The sequence below is a fragment of the Magnolia sinica genome, chromosome 15 (genome assembly GCF_029962835.1).
Source record: "Magnolia sinica isolate HGM2019 chromosome 15, MsV1, whole genome shotgun sequence".
Classification (NCBI taxonomy): domain Eukaryota; kingdom Viridiplantae; phylum Streptophyta; class Magnoliopsida; order Magnoliales; family Magnoliaceae; genus Magnolia; species Magnolia sinica.
The window spans coordinates 30211110-30233456 of record NC_080587.1 but is presented as its reverse complement, the minus strand read 5'-3'; the positions used below and the strand labels follow the sequence as shown (position 1 = coordinate 30233456).

At 40.2% G+C, this 22347-nt stretch overlaps 1 protein-coding gene across 9 annotated transcripts in view; it reads right to left on the bottom strand.

Annotated features, from left to right (window-relative positions):
* The window catches only part of LOC131228156 (uncharacterized), a 97755-nt gene that overhangs the window by 52789 nt on the left and 22619 nt on the right, over positions 1-22347 (bottom strand). For 7 of the 9 annotated variants that reach the window (XR_009162736.1, XR_009162738.1, XR_009162737.1 and 4 more), the window contains one exon: positions 20782-20874. The exons of the other annotated variants lie outside the window; for them this stretch is intronic. Coding sequence is in view for 4 of the 7 variants with exons in the window: in XM_058223991.1 (XP_058079974.1) it covers positions 20782-20874 (93 nt within the window). In the remaining 3 variants the exon portion in view is untranslated. The remainder of the gene's footprint in view (positions 1-20781; positions 20875-22347) is intronic. 9 annotated transcript variants of the gene reach the window in all.

Here is a 22347-nt window from a genome sequence, read left to right as displayed (position 1 = left end):
TATGCGGCCAAAAGACTCCATTTTCATCATTGATCTGCCGGCCCACCATCAATCGACCACAATAGAAAAAGCTACACTGATTGGATGATTTTAACCTGTTTTAACATTGGCATACCTATGTTACATGGATTCTTCTACACAGGAGACATTAAATGACAAGATTTTGGCATTAATCGTTCAGATGCCTGTAAATTTTTTAGTTGTAAACACTTTACACCTGAAAAAGGGTTTCCTGTTTGGCTTTTAAGTGGTAATCTATTTACAGGTAAATAGATTTTGTGTTTGGGTAACATGTAAAGTGTATACAATGTATAAAGTAGATATTCACATCACATGAGCTTGGCGCAGTAAATCCCAACAAAATCAGCAAATCACAATAGAGTCAGATATGCTTTTACACCCTTTTAGGACATGCTAAAAATCTATATAGTTGAAGGCTAAATGCATTTTCATTTAGTGCTTTTCAAAGAAGAGTAGAGGTTAGGGTCATGAGTTATAGGTCACTGTCTATTTTGCTTAAAAACGTGTGGCCCACTATATGAGTCAATTGGCAGTGGTCCAACCCTCCCTGTATGTCAAATCAATTCAATTCAAGCATTTCATCATCCGGTGCCAACCATATGAGCAAGCAGTTGGTGCAAATTCAGATGGCATCAGGTAGGCCACATGCAGCATGTGTATATTACCATGGGGCTCACCACATTCATAAGCAGTTGACAAATCCTTTGTGACCACCTATGTTCCACATGAATTGTCTTAATTTTTTACCCAGAGCATGTATGATGAGCTTCAACTGATGAGTGGCTTGGATCACATCCAATTTTGCAGCAAGACTCATTGTCAATCTTTCACATGCCTCCTACTTCAACAAGCCACAAGGCATTAGCAGGTCTCCTTTCTTAAAAAATTGAAATATTCGAGGCATTAGCAAGTCTAAATCTCCATACAGTGGGGACAGCCGACCAACATGACTACAAACTTTGAACTATATTTCATGAGACATACCAGACAAGGTTATAAAAAGCATATCAAAACTGAAAGGCAAGCCATGCCAGCAATCAAGCAAGCATTAGGAAATCCAAGTAAGATGCTCCTCTCTAATAATGAGCTATAGCAAAATCCGAAATTCTTGTTGATCTCATCATGTATTTGGAATTTACACATTTTGATATCACAAGAGATAATCACATATTGTAACCAAATTTCATGTATTGATTAACTTGGGAAAGAATGCATAAAGAATCAACACATAAGATCTTGAGAAATTTTCACCGTAGAGAGGTTTACCGATTGTAGGCAAGTTATATTCCTTGCCATGACATTCCACAAGTTGATAAAATTACTTCACACTGAGAAAACCCTTGATTACTTAATAGAAAAGGAAATAAGTACATCCTGTGTAGGAAGGTATGAAGTGTGCGCACTCTGATATCATAATCGCAGTGCAGGGGGGCTGGAGGAATGGTCTGTGAGGACTCAAAGCACTATGGTGAGGTAAAGGATGCACAATGCCAATTGTGGTGCATGCCTGGGAGGTGAGGAGCGTCCCAAGGTCTAACAGGTGGGAGGGTGCTCTTTCATTGTAACACAAAGGATGGTTCTAGGTGAGGCATAACTAAATATCTATAGTGCTCATGGAACAAAAACTGGAGATGTAGGTTGACCAAGATTGCCTGTAGGACTGAAAGAAGAGCAGAAGGCACCCTAGTAGCAAAGAACTTTTAATTCTTGTACACCTGTATCAACCCTAAGCAGTTTGTCATGGCTATGATCATTACTGAACAAAGGATGGAACCAGCCGTAGGTCCCATTGGTTGAACACTAGGGTCTTCAGGACTCAGAGACAGCATGCTGCCTTTGGGTGTACAGAACGTTGTGGCATTCAACATGTTATAGTTGATACATATATGAGTTTTGTGGATGCAGATAAACTACTGAGTGCAAGCAGACCCAACTAGTGTTTACAATATCTCAGCCGATACTATCAGTATCGCAGGTAAGCAATGCAAAACAGCTCGGAAGTTACCAAACTTCGAGTTTCATGTGAAACATTGGTAAATATCACAGATGATATATCAATACATTGCAATATTTTCAAGATATCGCTGTTATATACTTCCTAGTACCAATGATACTCTCGATATATACTTCAATCTGATGTGTCATTCAGATAAGAACATATTCATGTGCTTCTTTTTGATTATTCATGTGCTTCTTTGTGATTATTGATGCAATTCTATATTTTTTTATTTTTGGATAAATATGAAAAATAATTAATTTTCTTTTTTTCAGATTTGATGCAATTTTATAATTCTTTTTTATAATCTTTTTACCTCCAACCTAAAAGGTCATATCACAGATTAAGGTAAAAAGGGGTTTTTTTTTTTCTCTGATTTGAAGATTTGTGTCCTTTAGATAGCAAAAGAAAGAGTAAATTCCACCTAGTAATTAATGCAATTTTATATTTTTCTATAATATTCAGATAAATGTATGCCAGTTTAAAATATGAAAATAATTGTTTTTCCTTTTTTCTGATTTGATGCTTCAATCTGATTCGTCATTCATATAAGATCATATTCATTTGCTTCTTTAAGATTATTGATGCAATTTTATTTTATTTTTCGATTTTTTCTATATTCGGATGAGTGACTTTATGTTCATATTTTGGTTATTTTCGGCAAGTTTTGAAGCTTAATAGGATTTAATACTTTAATTCATATCTTTTTGGATCTGAGAAGTTCAGAAATTTAATTAATTCATTCTCCCACAAATACTCAGTTTAGACAGGAGGTATTTGGTCTTGATTATATGGCGTTCATGATGAGGAGAATATTGACTCTGATGAAGATTCAGATCGGGAGGTGACTATGGCTAGGAGAGAGCGTGCGCACTACCCTTGAAGATGAAGAACATCGGCGCATATTAGGTGGGAGAGAGTGTAATTGGAGTGCGACTGCAACTGCAAGTGAGGAATTACGGCATATGTTTGGCAGTCGATGAAAGGCATCTTCATGTGATGCCCCTATGGACGTGGATGTGAATGTGGGAGACATCCGTTGATCCGATCATGTTTGAGAATGAGGTTCTAGAAGCAGCAACTGACAGGAAGTATTTGGTCCTTATTATATGGCGTTCAGGATGCGGAGAATATTGACTCTAACGAAGATTCAGATCAGGAGGTGACTATGGCTAGGAGAGAGCGTGCGCATTGCTCTTGAAGATGAAGAACATCGGTGCATGTTTGGTTGGAGACAGTGTAGTTGGAGTGCGACTGCAACTGCAAGCGAGGATTTATGGCGTATGTTTGGCAGACAGAAGGCATCTTCATGTGATGCCCTTGTGGATGTGGATGTGGATGTGGGAGACCATCCGTTGATCCAATCATGTTTGGAAATGAGTCAACTAAACAAAAGAAGATCAAACAAATATGGAGTAAAACTTCCGTTGAGAAACTAGGTAAGGCAACAACTAAGTTATTTATACATGCCAACATACCCAAAATCAGGCACAAATTGCCTACTTCAGTATTGGATCCAATTCTAGTTGTTTCCAATCGTGCGGTCCACTTGAGTATTGGATCTGCCTCATTTTTTAGGCGCATTTCTGAACATGATTTGGCAAAATGGATGGGCGAAGTAGATTTCTCACAAACATCACGATGGGCCCCACCTAGCTTCCTGTCGCTGGAAGTTCCTGTGAAGGCTTTGGCAGGCAATCCGCGTCCGATTTTGGGGCAGCCAAAGCAATCTGCATCCGATTTTGGGGGCATGGCTTCGGTGGATCCCAGACTGTGGGGCACACCTTAATCTATATAACTTACATCCATGCCATCCATCCGTTTTGAAACCTCATTTTGGGAAATGATACCAAAAAAGAAGCAGATCCAAATCTTAGGCAGACCACACCATAGACACTCATCGTTACAAACTCCTTTGGGGCCACCGGAACGTTTATGTACCATCCAACCTGTTGATAAGGTCACAAGGACCTAGATGAAGGGACCACACAAATATCAGCTTGACCCAAAACTTTTGTGGTCCATCCTAGATGGGGCCTAGGTGTTGTCCAAGAGCAAGACAACGACAATGACAACAAGGGGATTGCATGTCCGGATGACTACGTTATGACACGGGATAGGAGGGAGTTCAGACAGGTGATCAACAAGTCCCGGGCATCGGGGTGGGAGGGGGAGCAAAGGAGATGGATTGACGAGACTAGGCTGTCATTTGGGAGCTCCCAACAGATGGTTTGAGGGAGGCAATGTGGGTGGTAGTGGTTCTAGCAAGCTAGGCCTACAATGCACACAGAGCGCCCGTGTTATAGATGCACCAATTGCAGCTACTAAGTAGAAGAGGTTAAAAAACATATGGAACAAGGGAATCAGGAGGAATGTGGGGAGCGCTAGGTGGTTCATCTTAAGCCACATACCAACAAATGCAGCAACCAATCCTCACTCCAAAAATATGATTGAGGAGGTGCAGTGCTAGGCCCGGTATGAAGCCTCGAACCCCACAGGAGATTCTTGGGGTCTACCTCGATTAGGAATACAAGGTGGAGTATTGGGTACGTGAACTGATGCCGAACTGGAAACAGTACGAGGTGACGGTCATGTGTGTTAGGTGGATGGGACCCACGAAAATATCCATTATCAATTTCATGGTGTATTGTTGAGGCCAACCCGTTTTCCTCAAATCACAAATACATATATGACCTTACAAATGTAGCGTCCAAGAATGTCATCCAAGTTGTGACAGCCAATGGCAGTGCATTTGTTAAGGCAAGGAAGAAATTGATGAAGATGTACCATCTCTATTGGACCCCATGCGCATCACACTACATTGATTTGATACTCGAGGCGATAGGCCAGTGGGAGTCTGTCAAGAAGATCATGGAGGATGCAAGGAAGGTGACAAATTTCATATACAATCACTCATGTTTGTTGGCTGCAATGCGAGTCAAGGGGACATCGTTAGACCTGGCGCGACACGATTCGCCACAAACTTCATCGCACTCAACAGCTTGTACAGGCGCTGTGTGGGTCTCAGGAATTTGTTCAGATCTGAGAAATACTCAAAGACGGACCAAGGGTGCAAAGAAGGTTTCAAAAACGGTGCTTGCTAATTCCTTCTAGGACAGAGTTCAGATCGTCGTTTCCTTCCTGATCCAATCTACAGGGTCCTATGAGCCACAAAGAATGAGATGTGGCCTTCAATGGAGTCAATGTACGAGCCCATGAGAATTATGAGAGAAGGGATATGGACTACAATCCCCAATTAGCATCAGTGGGTGATCAATATCATCGATGACAGATGGACCAAAACCCTTGAGCATCCACTCCACCAAGCTGGTAAGTTTACGTTTACTTGTATTTTTATCACTTGCACTTGCACTTTAAGTATCACTTCTATTTGCATGTGAATGCAACCGAGTAAATATTATTTGGGTTGCAGTGTATACTATTTGAGTTTTAGTGTACCACCTGAATCCCAAATTCCATTACAAACGTCAGCTCTACGACGATACTGATTTGAGGACAACCGTCCACAAGGTGTTTTTTTTTTAAACAACGACGAGATTTTAAGAGAGGCCGAAGCTAGAATATACAAATAACCAAAAATACAACTCCACCAAGATATAAAAAACAAGGAAACTATTGTTCCGCCCATGCCTTCACATTGTGAAGAACTGAAGAGAATACTTGAAATGGTTCTTTTTTTTTTTTTGTTCCTGTAGCACCACTCATTTCTTTCCCACCATAAAGCCCACCAAAAAATAAAAAACTTTGCCAAGCAAAAAGGAGTTCCTCTATAGTGTTTGGGAACACCCATAGAATCCCGAAAATCTATAGAAAAATATCCCACACCTCCCTAGCGAAAGCACAATGTATAAACAAGTGGGCCACCAATTCCGCATCTTTAAGACACATCAAACAAGCGTTTGGAAGGATCATCTTCCTCTTGCAGAGATTATCAATAGTTAACACTTTATTCCTTCCTATCATCTTTAAGACACATCAAACAAGCGTTTGGAAGGATCATCTTCCTCTTGCAGAGATTATCAATAGTTAACACTTTATTCCTTTCTATCATCCATCCAAAAGCCTCCACCTTTGTAGGAGACCCATAATGCCAAAGAAATGTCGTTGAAACAATCCAGAAGTCTTCATTTTGTGTGCACAAAGACCGATAAAATGACTTGACTAAAAAAGAGCTTAACTTAGCCTTCAACCACAATATAGTCCTCCTTTGATAACACTGGAGAGATCTTCCTTAATATCTCAAACAAAAGAATGAGATCTTCAATTCAATCTCGTCATCCGACGAATTTCTTTTAAAGACAGGAGCCCAAACCACCACCCCATCCCTCATTGAGTAGCAACCACTCACCTTCACCCCCTCTTCCTGAACTAACCTTGCCAATGATGGGAATCCATCACCCAACTTCACTTCTCCCACCCATCTATCCTCCCAAAATCTAATTCTCTTTCCATCCCCCAAATGAAAGCCTATGCCCTTCCACACACTCTCTCTAAGGGTCGCTACCGATTTCCACAAGAAAGAAGCTCGATCCAAGGAAGATGCTTTAGTCCACCACCCCCCTCCCTCTCCCTCCAACCCAAACCTCCACACCCATTTCTCCAAAAGAGCTAGATTCATCTCTTCTAATTTTAAAATACCCGCTCCCCCTATAACCGTCAACTTGTAGACTTCCTCCCATTTCAGAAGATGGAATTTGTGCTTCTCTCCCGAACCTTTCCACAAGAAGTTCCTCCTTTTCTCCAAAGCATTGATAACAGATTTAGGACATTTGAAGAGAGACATATATAGTAAACTGGGAGATTACACATGGATGCTTTGATCAGCACCATTCTCCCACCCAGAGATAATAACCTTGACTGCCATTTTGACATCTTTCTATCACACCCAATGTCTAAGTTGTCGGCGAAATTATCAAATTATCGCTAATAATTATATTGTCGATGGCTCAACAAAACCTGAAACGATAAATATCGTTTCTCTTTTAGATATCGGCGAGATTTCGCCGATATTTTCAAATTTTCAACATTTGTCTTTTGAATCGGTTTGAAAAAATCTTTTTCAGCACGTTACAAGGAGTTTCAACACAGCATTTGGTATAACAACCTAAAAAAATCTTCAATTTCAAGGATTCTAGAGATTTCGATGACTGGATAGTAATTTTGTTGGGATTTTCCATCGAAAATTCCTCTGCTTTATTGGAAAGAATCGCCGAATTTTGTGTTTCCTTGCAAATATGCCTCCAAACATCCTTTAAGGGTTTGAAAATTAGTCGAGATTCGTTCCCACTTTCACCTTTTGTTTACGACTTCCGTATGCAACTTAAGTTGCGATTTTCAAAATGTGCAATGTGTCATGCGTGTGACTCTGTGGGCTCACCTCAATGGATGTGTTGTATATCCAGCAATGTTTTAAATAGCGCCCGTAGCATAGCGGTAGCGTGGCTATAGCGCCACGTAGTGTCCTAAATAGCGTAAATCCCCTATAGCGTATGCCACATGGGTCGTAGTGTACGCTACAGCTAGTAGCGCGTAGCGTAAGCTACAATGTATTTTTTTTACTATTTTATCTTTTTGTTACTTTTTTCATATTTTCTTTGTATCTAATGTTGAGGAATGTGACACTTGTATTGTACTGATACTTTTAACCTATGTGATTTTGATTTCTTTTCATAATTGTCACTTATGGTTTCAATTAGACATTATTAATTAAAGTGGTTTGCTTAGAAAATTGTTGATGTGATAATTATTTGATTTGGCTTATATATGTGGATTGGATTTTGATAAATGATAACTAATAAATCATTTGAATATGCTTATAATTGATAAAATGAATCATCTTTTAGGCATTTTTATATTTTTCTTTTTCTTTTTTCCAATATTTATTATATTTGTCCTATTTTTAAATTTAAAAATAGAAGTATCGTGTAGCTTACACTACACGCTACGTATTTACGCCACATGTTATAGAGGGTTGAGCACTACCGCTATTTAAAACACTGATGTCCAAGCCGTCCATTTGTTTTGCCATGTCACTTAATCGCATGGGCCGAAAAAAGAAGTAGATCCAGATATCAGGTGCACCACACTGTACGAAACGATGGTCAGTAAGCACCCATTGTTAAAAACTTCGTAGGGTCCACCGTCATGTTTGTTTGCCATCTAAGTTGTTCATAAGGTCACATAGACCTGGATGAAGGGGAAACATAAATATAAGCTTGATCCAATACCTTTGTAGCCCACAAACAGTTTTTAATGGTGAATGACCATTGTTTCTTATGGTGTGGTCAGTGGTCCACTTGAGATTTGGATCTACTTCATTTTTTAGCTCATGCCTTAAAATAAGCTGGCAAAACAAATGGACAATGTAGATATACAACACATACGTTGAGGTAGGCCCCACTGTCAGGTCGCACCCACATTGCTGGTTCAAGGTCTACACAGAGCCTACCATGGGAACTTCCTGTAAGGGGAAGCTAGTTCAGTGTCGTGGGGCCCACCATGATGTTTGTCACAAATCCACCCCATTCATCCGTTTTCCCCGATCATGTTAGGTAATGGGCCCAAAAAATGAGGCAGATCCAAAACTCAAGTGGGCCGCATGACAGGAAAAAGTGGGCAAGGAAATGTCTACCAATAAAACCTCCCCGAGCTCCATTGTAATGTTTATATGCCATCCAAACCATTAACAAGGTCAATCCTACTGGGATGAACTAAAAACACAATAATATCAGCCTGATCTAAAACTTCTGTGGCCCTATGAATGTTTCAATGGTGGACATTCAATCTCACTGTTTTGTGTCGTGTGGCCGACTTAAGTTTTGGATTTGCCTCATTTTTTGTCCCATGTCCTAACATGATTTGGAAAAACAGAGGGACAAGGTGGATTTCTCACAAACTTCATAGTGGGCTCCACCCAGCTGTGCTCTCGCAGGCAATCTGCATCCCAGCTAATTCTCCGTAAAATGTATTAAATTTCAATTGCACGAGTGAGCAACCCTCTCTAGCCAAGTCACAATTCCGTGGACAAATCGATCGAACAATCATAACCTCTGACTCATGGATGCTTGTTTATGAAAATAAGACCATTAGATTTCTTTTATTTTAACCGTCCAATTAGTGTCCACCAATCCGATACTTAACTTTGGATTTATGATATAACTACACTAGGTACCATAATTTGGATGATTTAATTAGATTAGTTGTGTGCCATGTATGCAATTTCTAGGTGCATGCATATAAAATTCATTTTTTGTATTTTTTAATATTAAAATAAATATGTTTTGGCAATATAATAATTTATTTATTTATTTCAGTAATTGGGGCTCATTGAGGCCCATTTTATCATATGCAATGTGTTCCAAAATGGTAATGGTGGCCGTAACGGCCACCACCATTACCGTTATGATACGAGTCATTATGGCCGTTACAGCCCCCGTATCGGCTGTTATGGCCCTTGTTTTTTGGAAAAAACTGTTACGGGGCCATTACAGGGCCTTTACAGCCTATTTTTTCTGTAATGGCCGTTATGGCCGTTTCGACCCCGTAATGCGTAGCGGTTATGGCTGTTACAATTACGTAAGGGCCGTTACGTAATCAATTTTGAATAACTTGATCATATGATGAGGATGGGCTGGCCGAAAGTGGTCCATTAGGATCCATTGGTTCTATTTAAAGAAAAATAAAAGATTAAATTATTTATTTTTAAATATTTTTTAAAAATAAATTAATAATATGTATAACAAAAAAAAAAGGTCAAAAAATCTATTTGTATGGATTATGTAATGAATGGTTTGTATTGATGGATGATGGATGGAGGATGGAGGATGGATGGATGGGATGGTTGGATGGATGGATTAGGAGGTGGGTGGGTGGATTGGACAGTTGGATGGATAGGATGGATGGAAACATATTATGCATGCATTCTTTTTGTAATTTTTTTATTTTTAAATATGAAAAAGAAATGCGTATTTAGGCATCTCCTAAAGTTTCACTGAAAAATACCACAATTTTTCATATTTCCGGTGATCGGCAATAACAATATTCTTTCTTTATCTCCAGCCAGCGAAACTTGTAACGATACTAACAACTCGAACACTGGTCAAACCTTTCTATAACTTTGTCCCACACGTGTTTCGCCGGTTTCCCTATACATAGCGAAAGACCCGTGAAGATTGTTGGGAATCATCGTTTGATGATAAATACCTTAAGAAAAGAAACAGCTTTCAAAATAAACTTCAGGAGCGGTATGAAGCAAGAGACCCTAAAGTTAGTCTTCTTGGATGGCCTAGCGGAGGATGAATTGGGGGAAATGGAGAATGGTGCTAAGGATGTAGGTTCCGAAAGTCAATGGCGGGATGTGGAAAGGTCTGGATGGAGGTGGTGTAGGAATACAGGTAATATTGGGAATAGGATTTGAGAAGAGAGGATTTGGGGTATGCGGAGTTCAGAGAGATTGTGGTTGGATACTGGGAATATAGAGAGAAGGAGTCGAAAGGAGTCGGTAAGCATCTTGGAGATAAGCGGTGAGGAAAGAAGGTACCTGAGGGACAAGAGGTTGGAGGGAGCGAAGCTGAGCTTGTAAGGACTTCTTTTCTGTTTCTCTTTGTTGAATGAGGGTGCTGGCAACCGCAAAATCTTTAACGGTGGTGGAAATCTGGTACAGTTCTGATTCCACTATTGCAAGACGTTCTTTGAGGAGGGTAATTAATGGAGTCTTCTGCAGGACCGAGTCAGTGAGTTTTTTCTATTCATCTAGGAGTTTTTGCAATGCTCTATTTTACTAGAGAGCATTTTCAGCCTGCCAGTTCAAGGCAGCTTCTGCAGCTGAGACTTTTCTTGGGCTACCATCAGCATTGAGACCTAGAGGATCTTTAATTTTCCAGACATGTCGGTGGTGATCCATTAGGTACTCAAAATCTTGTGCTTCAGGGAATTGAGGATACTGGTTCGTACATGTGTACCATAGGGCATGGAGTAGAGCTCTCTTGAAGGGAAGACTTTGCAAGCAAGTCTTTGAAAGAGAGTCGGGCCAAAGCTTTCTGGTAATATGGCATGAGGGTAGGTTTAGGAGGAGGAACCTTGGTTTTTTTTGGTGGAGAGGGTTTTAATTTGGATTTTGGATATAACACAAAGTAATCAAATTTGCCAGACGATTCTTCAAGAAGACTAACTCTAGGATCTCCTGCCTCATCCCGCTCCTGAAGTTTATTTTGAAAGTTGTTTCTTTTCTTAGGATGTTCATCAGCAAATTGTGATTCCCAAAAATCTTCACAGTCACACACATCCCATGAGATGTTTTTGCCTTGGCTACAAAGCCAACTTGTCCACGACACTTTGGGGAACTGGATCCATAGCTTGGAGGAAAGGATCATCATTGAGACTTGGAGGAACTTCTACCAAATTGACATCGGATAAGGGGTCATAAAGGCAAAGAATTCCTATAACAGAGCTCTGGGAAACCTTGTCCCAACCGTGTGATCGTTTTTTCGGATGAACATTGGGTCATCATGGTGGAGAACTTGGGTAGCTTCATAAGCCTTTTCATAGTTTGTCACCCAGCTAGAAAGGAGAATTGCCTTGAGTTGGCCATTTGTGAGCTAGCGTGGGACAAACGTGCAGTGGGGTGGAGAACTTGGGAACCTTGTCTTAACTGTGTAATCGATTTTGCGATGAACACTAGGTCATCATGGTGGAGAACTTGGGTAGCTTCATGGTTTGTCACCCAGCTAGAAGGGAGAATGTCCTTGAGTTGGGCATTTGTGATATGGCGTGGGGACAAACGTGCACTGGGGTACTTGGTTGTTTTCAACAGAGATCAGAAGTGCATCTTGATGGGTATCATGTCCAGCAAATGGAAGATATATAGCATGATTTTGGATGCAGAAGGCTACTTGGTAATGAAGCGTAGAAGCTATAGGATTTTCTACCTAGATTTGTCCCAACCATATGGTTGCAATTTTAAAAATTTTTCATGGAGATTTCTTGTTCCATCTCCCAAAGGATTAGGCAATGAATTCAAGGAAGCCTATTTGAGGTTGACATCATCAATGACATTGATGATATAGTATCTTTTGGACATCTTCACATAATGCTTTTCGAGATCAGATTTGTTGAACAAGCAAACTTTCATCTGTAAGAACTCTTCACGGGCCGTTTCTTGATAGGATTCAATGTTGCCGACAAACTCTTGATAAAGATAACCAATGAATTGGTCAAGAGTTTGGGAATAGAGGGCTTGAATTTGCCGGTATGCGCCCAGACTAGTCCACCATTCGCAAAGACAGCCACCAAATCGTGAGGAAACCTTTGTTAGTGTTCGGTGAAGAGTTGCATTTGGGACTTGTAATTCTGTTGCGATGTAGGCATACACGTCCATTAGCGTGGTCTGTCATTCATGGTATGGGATGTCATCTAGCGTGAAGCGCTTTTTGACATCAGTGGTGTCAAGATACACCACATTCCCACGGGCAGCTTGTAAGGGAGGTGGCTAGTCTTCATCAATATCACTACCATCAATTGGGTCATGGACTTGTGGTTGTTGTTGCTAGGGTTGCTGAGGTTGTCCTTGCTCATGGAAATGCAGCTCAGAGATGTCAAGGTCAACATCCTCAGAGACAGTACAGGGGGTATTTTGGCAAGAGAGCATACAAGTGAAGAAATGAAGATATTGTATTTGGGTGAGAGGTTGGTAGGTAAGAAGGTGGAGGAATGGAGGAAGCCATAAGGTCTAGGGGTGCAAAGAAAGATTCATCTAAGACAGACTTGTCTCTAGATGTGGACGGCCTGGCAGAGGATGAATTGCGGGAAGTGGAGAAAGGTGTTGAGGATGTAGGTTCTGAAAGTCGATGGCGGGATGTGGAAAGGTCTGGATGGAGGTGTAGGAATACGGGTAATATCGGGAATAGGATTTGAGAAGAGAGGATTCAGGGTAGGCAAAGTCCAGAAAGGTTGTGGTTGGATATTGGGAATATAGAGAGAAGGACTCGAAAGGAGTGGGTAAGCATCTTGGGGATAAGCGGTGAGGAAAGAAGGTACCTGAGGGACAGGAGGTTGGAGGGAGCGAAGCTGAGCATGTAAGGACTTCTTTTTTGTTTCTCTTTATTGAATGAGGGTGCTGGCAACCACAAAATCTTTAACGGTGGTGGCAATCTGGTACAGTTCTGATTCCACTACTGCAAGACGTTCTTTGAGGAGAGTAATTATTGGAGTCTTCTGCTGGACCAAGTCAGTGAGTTTTTTCTATTCATCTAGGAGTTTCTGCAATGCTCTATTTTGTAGGAGAGCATTTTCAGCTTGCCAGTTCAAGGCAGCTTCTGCAACTGAGACTTTTCTTGGGCTACAATCAACGTTGAGACCTTGAGGATCTTTAATTTTCCAGACATGTCGGTGGTGATCCATTAGGTACTCAAAATCTTGTGCTTCAAGGAATTAAGGATCTAGTACTGGTTCGTACATGTGTACCATAGGGCATGGAGTAGAGCTCTTTTGAAGGGAAGACTTTGCAAGCGAGTCTTTGAAAGAGAGTCGGGCCAAAGCTTTCTGGTAATATGGCATGAGGGTAGGTTTAGGAGGAACCTTGGTTTTTTCTGGTGGAGAGGGTTTTAATTTGGATTTTGGATATAACACAAAGTAATCAAATTTGCTAGATGATTCTCCAAGAAGACTAACTTCAAGGTCTCCTGCTTCATACCGCTCCTTAAGTTTATTTTGAAAGTTGTTTCTTTTCTTAGGGTATTCATCATCAAACTGTGATTCCCAACAATCTTCGCAGTCGCACACATCCCATGAGATGTGTTTTCCTTGGCTGCGGAGCCAATTTGTTCACATGACACTTTGGGGAACTGGATCCATAACTTGGAAGAAAGGATCATCATTGAGACATGGATGTGCACCTCTTCAATTATGAAGTGAGGACTGGCACCTGCATTTACTGGTATGTTGCTCGAGATGAACCACCTAGATATGGCGCTCCTCACATTTCCCCTATTCCCCTTGTCCCATATGTTTTTTAACATCTTTTACTTAGCACTTGCAATGGGTGCATCTGTAACACAAGCACTCTGTGTGTTGTAGGCCAAGCTCGTCAGAACCACTACCTCCCACTAGTCTCATGTCGGGAGCTCTTAAATGACAGTCTAGTCTTGTCAAGCCGTCTCCTCTACTCCACCTCCCACCCCGATGCCCGGGACTTGCGGATCACCAGTCTGAACTCCCTGCTATCCCCACATCGTAACACAATCATCAAGCCATGCAATCTCCTTGTCGTCTTGCTCCTCCTGGACACCACCTAGACCCCGTAGTTGCTCCTTGAGATCTTTCTCCCAATCCTTCTGTTGCTACTTGTGCGACTTTGCCTCAACCAACAATCTTCTCATCTCCTCTCGTTGGCTATGTTACAATCGGGAAGTCTTTCACATTCTTGTACCCCCTCCCCCTGCCCAAAAAAAAAATCAACCTAGATACTCTCCCACTCTATATCACTTGGCCATAGTAATTGCATATAGCTCTATATTTATTCCCTTCGATTAGCCATCCATGTTTCCACCCAATGTCTCTTGCTCCTCATTTTCCCGATTCAAATGACATTTTGCTCCCTGCTTAGGCTGCATACAAATACGACAAAACAAGTTGCATATAGCTCCTCTTCTAGGCCAACCTAATTATCAGATGGACGTCCACAAACGAAATAGACATGTCCAGCTTCCGCATATTTGTAGGACACCATTTTCCTAACAGATCTAGTAGGCACATGTGATGCTCATTGGCGTAGACATTGTCGAGTATGTGGAACTTTCTAAAAACTTTGGTTTCTGGAAGCAATACATATAAACGAGTTGCAAATAGCTCTTCTAACAAAACAGGCCAACATAAGTATAAGATGGACTTGCACGTCCACAAACGAAATGGACATGTCCAGCCTCTGCATATTGGTAGGACACCATTTTCCTAACAGATCTAGTAGGCACATGTGATGCTCATTGGCGTAGACATTGTCAAGTATGTGGAACTTTGTAAAAACTTTGGTTTTTGGAAGCAATACATATAAACAAGTTGCGTATAGTTCCTCTTCTAACAAAACAGGCCAACCTAATTATCAGATGGACTTGCACGTCCAAAAACAAAATGGACAACATGTCCAACCTCCGCATATTAGTAGGGACACCATTTTCCTAACAGATCTAGTGGGCGCATGTGATGCTCATTGGCATAGGCATTGTCAAGTATGTGGAACTCTCTAAACACTTTGGTTTTTGGAAACAATACATATAGACAAGTTTCATATTTTCACAAAATTTAAATCTTGGTTTAAGGTGCATTTTATTTTGGTTTCAACAAATATCCTGATATGCCATGGTTAATCAGTCTAATTTTGTGCAAAGTTTCATGATTTCTTATGAAATTTGATGCAATCAAACAGACATTCATAAATGAGATTTACTCGATAAGTTGGATATTGAGAATCCATTTCTTCCGATGTCATCATACAGTACAAAAGATCAAACCAGTTAATGATCCTGAACATCGTACTAAAAGCATTAAGATATATGAATGAAATGAAAGCAGCAATCCTGATTTTCTTTTCCATTCATCAATGTCTAATGGCCCACATTCAGTTGGAAAAGTTCATAGACTACAATGTCTGATCAGGGCTGGCTTTTGGCCTATGACCAATCCACATTGGGACTATCAGATGGATAGCTCTGATCATCCAACCTGCTCATTTTTATAAAGTGTACCTTACCACGGATGGATGAAATAGGAACACATGTTGAGCCCCCAATATAGATGGATTTCCAATTTGGACAATTGGGGCCATTGCTTCTATAATCTGAACCACTGGCTTTTGTGTCCCACATTATAGGATGAGGACAAAAAATAAATAAATAAATAAAAATAATCTCCTTGTTACATGGGCCCCACCTTGATTTATGGCCCTAAGAAGTTTTTATGGTGCCCACCGTTACCGATACGGATACGCCCCGTATCGGCCGATATGAGGTGTGTAACGGTGCAATAATTTTAATTATGGAAAAATATCCATTAAATCCAGAATATTCTAAATATTCCAAATATGCACTCATTTATAATTTGGAACATGTTTGTGGTGGTGTAACGGTCCACTCTTTGGTGAGAATGCTATATCAGGTTGTTTGATGGATTTATGAACCTGACAACCTGAAATTAATTGCAAACCTTCTATATTTAGTTTTCTAACTATATAATATCCATGTAAATTTACTATAATGAATGTAATAGCAAAACATCTTATATTTTCAAGTTTTCCTTTTTATTTATAGTGCTAGTGCATTGCATACTTCGTGACTCACATGCATTTTATTTCAATATATAGAATTTAGGAACTTTTGTATCCTATGTAATTCATATACCTAACAATTTGATATCATTTTCCCCTATAAATCTTTTAAAAAATTAAAATTAAATTGAGGTAAACATTGTTGTCGATTCGGGGCTGGTTTGGGAACCATTTGATGCCCCAAACTAGCCTCAAATTAATGCAATCTATTGGCACTTATCCCACTAACGGATTGGAGGACATTTATTGGACAGTGAAAAATGAAAAATATCAAATGGTCCTATTTCAAAAAACAAGTGTCTGCAAACTAATCATGAAAATTGTAGGAGTTATTTAATTTTGGGATTGTGACTTAGCAACAATGATCCCAAAATTTAATTGGTTAATTTTGGGTTAATATATATGTCATGTATAAATTTTTAGGGCCATGTACTGAGGTCCACTCAATTATGTATTATATATCCATGTCATTCATCCGTTTTGGCAACTCATTTAAGGGCATTGGAAAAAAACAAGGTAAATCCATATCTCAGGTGGACCACTAGTGGGCCAGGCGAGCCACCTCGATGTATTTGTATATCAATGCCATCAATCTGTTTTGCCAACTCATTTTAAGGCATGGTCCAAAAATTCAGGTAGATCTAAATCTTCGGTGGACCACTAGTGAGTATCCCTTTAAAAGTGGGCCCACCTCAATGCATTTGTTGTATATCCATGTGGTCCATCATTTTTGCCAACTTATTTTAGGGCATGGTCCAAAAAATGAGGCTGATCCAAATCTTAGGTGAACCACAAAATAAGGATTTAATTCCCACCATTAAAAATTTCTTAAGACTTTTTTTTTTTTTTGGATCAAGCTACTATTTGTGTTCTCCCTTCATCAAGGTCAAAGTCTATGTGACCTTATCAACAGGTTCGATGGAAAATAAACATTATAGTGGACGGCATGGATATAATACACATAAATCAAGGCGGGGCCCACGTAACAAAACAGTGCAAGTGCACTTTACAGCGTGCACCATGGAGCATTTTAAAAATAAATTTGAAGTGCGTGGCTGTTTCACAGCCATGCAATCCATTCCTTTTTCCAAAACTGAAATGAAAAGACGAGAAAGAGAGGGAAACCGAAAAGAAGAGAGGGAGAGAGAGAGAGAGAGAGAGAGAGAAGAAGAAGAAGAAGAAAGGCCGCAACCGCAACAGGGCCGCAACAGCAGCCCGAGAAGAAGAAGAAGAAAAAGAAGAAGGAGAAGAAGAAGAAGGAGAAGGAGAAGAAGAAAGGTACGCTTCTTCTTTTTTTCTTTTTTCTTTTTTTTTTCTTTCATTTTTTCCTATTTTCTTTAGGCCCGTAACAGTTGTTACGGTACCATAACGGCCGTTATGGACTGTAACGGCTGTTACGGGGCCGTAACGGTCGTTACAGGCACAAAAAAGAGGGGGTGGCCATTACAACCCTGTAACGTGTAACGGTCACGGCCGTTACCGTGTAACCGTTTTTTAACACCTTGAGTATAGTCTGCTTGAGATATGGATCTGCTTATTTTTTGGGCTCATGGCTTAAATGGATCTGTCAAAACGGATGGACTGTGTGGATGTACAATTCATATATCAAGGTGGGCCCCACAATAAGGGCCGCACTGTGTTGGGTGAGGCCAGGTCCGCACCTAATTTGCTCCCCAAAATTGGGGCACAACTTTGGTGGATCCCAGAACATGGGGCCCCCTATGATGTGTATACCTTACATCCACTTCGTCCATCTGGTTTTACAAATTACTTTATGGCATGATCACAAAAATGAAGTAAATCAAAATCTTTGGCGAACCACACCATAGGAAATAGTGGTAATTGAATATTAAAAACTTGTTGTGGCCTGTGGGCCACAGAAATTTTGGATCAAGCTGAAATTTGTGTGGTCCCTTCATCTTGGTCTTTATGACCTTTTTAACAGGTTGGATGGTAAATAAATGTTCCGATGTGAGTATTTAATACATTGTTTGTGGTGTGGTCTATCAAAGATTTGGATCTGCTTCACTTTTTGTACCATATCCTAAAATGAGGTTTCAAAACGGATGGATGGCATGAATGTAAGTAATATAGATCAAGGCGGGCCCCACAGTCAGGGATCCACCGACCTTGGTGGATTCAAGTATCCATTAAAGCCACGCCCCCAAAATCATATGCGAATTGCTTGCCAAAGCCTTCACAGGAACTTCCAGCAACGCCAAGCTAGGTGGGACCCACGGTGATGTTCGTGAGAAATCTACTCTACCCATCCATTTTACCAAATCATGTTAGGAAATGGGCCCAAAAATGAGGCAGATCCAAAACTCAAGTGGCCGCATGACAGAAAACGAGAATTGAACGTCCGTCATTGAAACATTCATGGGGCCACACGTTCAAATAATCTCACTAGGAATGACCTTATAAATGGTATGGATGACATATAAACATCACGGTGGACCCTGGGGAGGTTTCAACGGTAAGCATTTCCCTACCCACTGTTTTCAATCGTGCGGCCCACTTGAGTATTAGATCTACCTCATTTTTGGGACCATGCCCTAACATGATTTGGAAAAACGAATGGACAGGGTGGATTTCTCACAAACATCACGGTGGGCTCCACCTAGCTTCTCGTGGCTGGAAGTTCCTCCGAAAGTCTTTCACATGCATGAGGACGCAATCAAGTGAGTTGGGTGGGACACTAACCGTAGGGCACGCCTTGATGAAATACATTTATATCTATATTGTCCATTCATTCTGGCAAATCATTTTAGGGCATGGGCTAAAAAATGAGGCAAATCCAAATCTGAGTGGACAACACCACAGGAAACAATGGTCATTGAACGGCTAGCATTAAAAACTTCTTAGGGGCCACAAAAGTTTCGATCAAGCTAATATTTGTGTTTTCCCTTCAACCAGATCTATGCAACCTAATCAAGTGGTTGGATGGCAAATAAACATTAAAGTGGGCCCTAAGAAGTTTTTAATGGTAAGCATCCAATCACCTTGGTTTCCTTTAGTGTGGTTCGCCTGAAATGTGGATCTGACTCATTTTACGATTCATGACCTAAAATGATCTTCCAAAATAGATGGACGGCGTGGATAAAACACATTACATCATGCCCAAAGAGAAGCAAATGTGTAATCACGACCTGCGACTCACACGTCGTGCATGCGGTCGTCCCCGTAAAAAGGGGCTTCAGAAGCGAGAAGCCATTTTGGGGAAACCATCTAAGAGGGTTCCAAATCCTCATATCCTCTCCAAAATCTAAAAAATGCCCACCAAATGCTACTTCCAAGTTCTTAATCCTCTTTTACAAGTACCGAAAATCACCATATTGCATGGATCTGAAAGATTTTTCCTATTATTTTTTTCAATTTTTCCGTATTTATGCACTCCCGAAATTCCCGACAACATCAGCCTTTTTATCATCAAACTAGGGTGTTGGCTATAGCATAACCCATGACGAGGGTAGGTAGCTATTGCAAATTTATCGCTGATAACTTTATTTATCGCGAAAATGAAAAAAAAAAAAAAAAAAGCCAAAAACTCACCGACATTAGGAAGAGATACAAAATTAGTGGGTTTCAATGTCGCAAGCATGGCGACACCGACATTATCGGTGACATTATCGATTTCTCACCGACAATGCGAACATTGCATGTACTATATAAGTCATATCACAAAACTACGCATAGGCTACTACATTTGTACACTGCGTGTAGGCTACTACACTAGTACACTGCGTGCAACAACCTGCACTTTGGGCCCACCATCTTTTGTGTCACATCCACTCTGTTCATCAGGTTTGCATCTATATTTTAGGTACTGGTAACAAAAATCAGCCCATTGCAAAACTTAGGTGGGCCACATCAGAAGAATCAATGGGAATGGGGACGCCCACCATGTTGTCTCTATGCCATTCAATTCATTGATTGGGATGTCCCTACAAGGATGAATGAACATGAAGAACTTTTTTTCCATATTTTTTTTTAATATAGACATGAAGGAAATTAGGCTTATTTAAAACTTAGTAGGCCATATCACATGGATTTGGAGGTTTATGCTTGATTTACATTATTTCTTATGGTATGGCCCACCTAAGTTTTAAATCAGGCTGATGTTTCAGTTGCACAATGAATATGTTGGAGAGGATCTAAGGGACAAAGTGAATGTCACAAAAAAGAAAGTGTATAATTTTCTTATTTTTTCCTATTTTCCTTAATTTTCTCTATTTTTAATATTATTATTACTTTTATACTGACTCACAAGTTGACTGGCCTAAGTCCACTCCACTCGACTCATTAAGATTTTGAGCGAGTTGAGATTCCGAGTTTTTAAACATTGAAATCAATAGAAATACTTTCTTAGGGCAACTCAAATGAAGATTTCTCAAATAAAAGGAATTTCTTCTATATTGAAAGGAATTACCTGAAAGACCAAGTCCTCCATTACTTTTTCATAATAGGGTAATGCTTCTTCAAGCTTCCCAACGTCCATCAAGGAATCACCATCATTCAGAGCCTAATTTGAAAATGTCATAGCAGTTAGACACCCAAATATGTACTTTAATTCTTAATTAGAAAAGGCAGATGAGAAAGATGCATGTTGAGAAGATATTCCTTGTGAACTTCAAATCAAAATGTGTAGACGCAATCATAGTTCTAAAACCAGAAAACGGGCTAGGTTGCCCACGTGGGGTGATGAAAATGACTTTTTATCGTGTAAAATAATAAAAATAGCAACAATAACAATCAAGCAAAACCCAATAACAGGGGGGGCGGATAGAGAAAGAGAGAGGGAGAGAGAGATGTTAAAGAATTATATAAAATTGTTTGTGGAAAATAAGCAAGATCCCAGCCATCGTCATGTTGGGCCTAGCACGAACACGCCCAGGCCAAGAAAGCAGTTTGGTTTTCTTGTAACATGGGCTGCCTATGTAAGAATGGATACAAGGAAAAAGTTACAAACAGTCTTTATATTATAGGTACGGCCAGCCTAATGAGTGGAACGGACCAACATGACTTTTAGGCTAGGAAATGATCACGGTGGGCTCCGAAGGTGAATGGCACAGATCTCATGCATGTTCACCATGTTGGAATACATGTCTTAAATTGCCTTTTCAATCAATCATTCCCATGCCTATTGTGTAGCATTTCCTTCTCCAGTGCCCATCACTCGGTGATCCAAAGTCCAGAACATTGGTTTTGATGGACTGTCCATTTATAGGACACTGAAAGAAGGCTAGGGTATTCCAAATTGGGAGATTATTTGTACATACTCATTGATGCCAATGTGGGCTAAGACGCCCGTACACGTAGAGACTGGTACATCCCCATATCATGTCTTGAGAGGTGCCAATGCGTATCCAATTTTCACATCCTTGTTAGCAACCTTTGGAGGGTATGGGTCATGCTGAAAGCCTATCCGATGTTGCAGGATTCCCTACACAAACAGATGCTTGGGCGCTTGTAAAGTATAAGCTATTAAGGAAGTTGGACCTGATTGATATCCATGTGCCATCTTAAGGGGGAGTACTAGGGAATAATGTTATTGTATTGTTATGGCAGTCCACATTGGGGAACATTGTAGTGTTTTGAGAAATGAATTCTACTATTATTGTAGCTGTACTACTTGTACTCCATGTACTTCAGGTGAATAGTACAATAGAATAGTGTAAGTACATAATACAATTTCCCAATATAATAGCACTACACCATAAATTTTCTTCCCTCATCATTTTATTTAACCATTCATGAATGAAATCCCAAACTTTTTTCACAGCAGGGAGTTCAACAATTTGTTCATAATGCTTCAAATGTGTGTTGAATACAACCATGCAGTGATTGATCATGAGATGGCCAATAAACATAATTAGAGTTAGCTTCCAGGGAAGAAGTCAGTGTAGCTTCAGCAAAGAGTATAATCCTTTTGTATCATGGGACGTGTGACATGGTAAAAGATGGTCGAACAGATGTTAACACCAGAAGCAACTTA